Here is a 3,476-nt window from a genome sequence, read left to right on the forward strand (position 1 = left end):
GACTGTTCCGGTAATTAAAAATACTGCGTCCTGGTGTTTACATCCAAATAAAACAGAAACTGTTTTTTTTGTTTATCGTTTTGCACGGAAGTTTTAAAATATGTGGTTTTTTCCCGACCAAAAAAAAGTGAGTGAGTGGTTATTTAGTCGTTTTTCTCCAAACAATGTTCCGCATTTTTTTCAACGTCATCGCAAGTTGCACGTGGATGTAAACCAGTCAGCGACACCAAGAACTTACGTTTTTCAGGTACTGCAGTAATAACCAACGGAATAAATAATAAAATAGAATCACGGAGGATGATTAATGAAAGATTATAAATGTATAGATTTTTCCAAACATTACACTATTCTAATCTCTAAATAGATTGCACTCGTCCATCACGCACTCATCGTCCAAAGTCTCGTCGTTAGCAAACAGCGCAAACGGTGGCAAAATGTGGAAAATGTGTCGCAATATTTGCTGGCCCACTCTTAGGTTACAGAGTTCAGCTAGATTTACAAATTTTCGAACAACATTATGGTCATGAACTGGTTAACGCCAGCGGTCTGCGGGTGACAAAATTTAATCGTACGACACCAGTTCTGAACGGCACAGTAACATTTTTCAAAAACTTGACGAACGACTATAAGGTAATAGTTTGGAGCGAAAATCAAGTTCCGTTGATAACGTTCAATGCTTATCCACAGTGCACCATCAGGATAGCCCACAGTCGGCTTGGTAATAATCAGTTCAATGATTACCCGATATCATGGAATGAACAACCTATATGCGATATGATGAAGGGCTTGTACCGAGACTATCAGTATATTTTTTTAAACCATTCCAATTTCCCTCAGGTACCGGAAACAGGACTGTGTCCCTTTCCAGCAGGCACATATTGGTTCAAAAATGCCGCTTTCCCTTCGAGTGCGGAGCCGATGTTCATTCCAGAAGGCTACTGGAGGTCTACGATCCTGTATAGTGGCGCGGGGAATGTAAGTGTTAGTCTTTACGCTCGTGTCACACGTTCATTATTTTGAGCACGAAAAGAACGCGAAGGTTGATCATTTTTGAGTTGATCACCCGGGGACATATTTAACTGCAAATTATTATCGATTTCCTCTTACCAATTTTTGTGTTTCCAGAGTGAAACAGGCATAATAAAGTCAGCATTAGAACCTCCCGTATTAAACTTTAAAATTAGTTTATTGTTGTTGAACTTTTCCCCAATACACATTTTTTATTTGTGGGGTACACATATAGATTTACTTCTAATCAAAACCAACGGTCAATCTGGATGACTGGATGGGCAATACCCAAAATTAGTCTTCCAGAAACCATCACCAGCTTTGCAAGATTTTTATTTATTACATCTGTTACAAAATCTTGATGTTTAGAAAAACTTAAAAAAATATATTGGTTGTCCACCATAAAAAATTAAATTTATTTTTGTTGGTCTGCAAATTGTAAATCCAATCGGAAGTTTGTCTATACCGAAAACACAAATAAATAATGATAAAAAAATCCTAATATTATTCATTTTAAATGGGGGTTCAGAATATTCACGTATCATTCTGGTCTCAGTTTTAACCACAAGGGAAATTCAATCTAGTAATTAAACAATTTCTCAACAATTTAGGGAGCTATTGGTTATTCAAAAAGTAAACTTGAGCTGAATCAGTACTGAATACTTACACTATGTTATGAGCTACCTCAGGAAAATTAGCTACGTTAATTGGTCCGATAGCCTACAATAGCGTTCAAATGAAACCAGAAGTGTTGGGAGTTGTGTTTTGTTCCAAGATTAAATCACCCCGGAATAGAGTGGAACACGAGCACACAACGGCCGTTGGCAGGAAAAATGTATCGTGACCAGCTTTTGTGCCAAGTATGTAAATTTGTATCTAGACATCGCAATCATCGCACTGCCTATGGCAGTCTGCTATTTATAGCATATGGAAAGGAAATTATCGAATAGTAAATCGAAATTTGTTCACGTTTGTGGAGCTGATTTAAAGAATGCATTTATTCTGTCCCCGAAAAAATAACCTAAACTCAGATTGGGCTATTCCTCGCATTGATTTCTGCTCAAATTAGTGAATGTCTGATACGAGCGTAAATACTAGCGCTTGCATTTCCTGCGCCACTGAACACGTTTGTCATCCTCCAGTAGCCTTACGGGAGGAACTTCGGCACAAAGTTCGAAGTAAAAACGGCATTCTTGAACCAATATGTGCCTGCCGGAAAGGGACACAATCCGGTTTCCGGTACCTGAGGCAAATTGGAATGGTTCAAAAAAAGATACTGGTAATCACGGTACGAGCCCTTCATCATATCGCAGAAGGGTTGTTCGTTCCAGGTTATCGGGTAATCGTTGAACTGATTATTACCAAGCCGGCTGTAAGCAATGCTGATGCTGCACTGTGAATAAGAATGAAACGTACTTCCATAACACTTCGATTGTCACTCTAAACTAATACCTTATAATTGTTTGTCAAGTTTTTTAATATTGTGAATGTGCCGTTCAGAACTGGTGTGGTACGGTTAAACTTTCTCACTCGCAGACCACTACTGTTAACTACTTCATGACCATAATGCTGTTCGAAAATTTGTAACTCTAGTTCAACTCTGTAACCTGAGAGTGGGCCAAAAAATATTGCGACACTCACCAGAAACTGAACGACCGTTGGGTTCCACATTTTGCCACCGTTTGCGCTGTTTGTAACAGCGATACAATTATATGCTTAGGCAAATGAGTGCGTGCATCAGTGTCGAGATTAAAATGGTGTTTTGTTCGGGAATAGCTATAGAATTATAATCTTTCATCAACAGTTGTTCAATCAACACTTGTTGAGCTTAACCCGTAAAGACCCGGGACGGAAGTTGTTTTTTGAAAATGCTCGTTCTCAGCACTGGAATGGCCGATTTGGGAAAACTTAAACATTTATTCAAGGGGAATAGTTGCTCTAAGTTTTGGTAAAGATGCCACCCCTCTGGACCCCTTCTCGTTTTCGTGAGGCGCAAATATGTCTGTGTTTTTTCTAATTTTTTCAAACAAATTGAGCAAACACTGGGAATTTTCATACGTATCAATTGCTCCATGTATCAAATCATGTCAGGTGGATGGAACATGGTATGCAAGAGTGAATTTTGGAGTTTCTAAATTATTTCAGTGCAAAATCACAAAATTACGTTTTTTCATGAAATTCATATAAGAAAATCGTTCTTCAAGCTCTACATTTTTGAAAAAAGGTCTCTTGAGTCAATATGCGATGAAATATTTATTTAAGCATGCAAATATTTTGAGAAAAACGAGTTTAAATTCACTTAAGTACGTATTTTCACAGAAGCCTGATTTCCTCAGTCTCCCACAGTAGGTTCCAAAAAATTTGCCAAATATCGACTTTCTGGGATTCAGTCGTTTTTTCGGGCAATTAAGGGTTTAATATGAATTTTTTCAAGTAAAGGGTATCAAATAAACAAATAAGAATGAGCA

The 3,476-nt window shown here is 37.9% G+C and overlaps 1 protein-coding gene across 1 annotated transcript; it reads right to left on the reverse strand.

Moving 5' to 3' along the window:
* Positions 1–2,023: 2,023 nt before the first annotated feature.
* Positions 2,024–2,679, reverse strand: LOC129729240 (uncharacterized). Its single transcript, XM_055687744.1, has 2 exons — positions 2,461–2,679; positions 2,024–2,401 (listed from the first exon to the last, which is right to left on the reverse strand). The coding sequence occupies exons 1-2, from the start codon at positions 2,677–2,679 to the stop codon at positions 2,156–2,158; spliced, it is 465 nt and encodes a 154-aa protein (XP_055543719.1). The 3' UTR covers positions 2,024–2,155.
* Positions 2,680–3,476: the final 797 nt, after the last annotated feature.

Source organism: Wyeomyia smithii, chromosome 3, assembly GCF_029784165.1.
Source record: "Wyeomyia smithii strain HCP4-BCI-WySm-NY-G18 chromosome 3, ASM2978416v1, whole genome shotgun sequence".
Taxonomy (NCBI): Eukaryota; Metazoa; Arthropoda; class Insecta; order Diptera; family Culicidae; genus Wyeomyia; species Wyeomyia smithii.

Coding starts and splice junctions, on each gene's coding strand:
- LOC129729240 (XM_055687744.1), bottom strand. CDS start 2,679: ATGTGGAACCCAACGGTCGTTCAGTTTCTGGTGAGTGTCGCAATATTT. Junction 2,402..2,460: donor ACTTGACAAACAATTATAAG/GTATTAGTTTAG, acceptor TCTTATTCACAG/TGCAGCATCAGCATTGCTTA.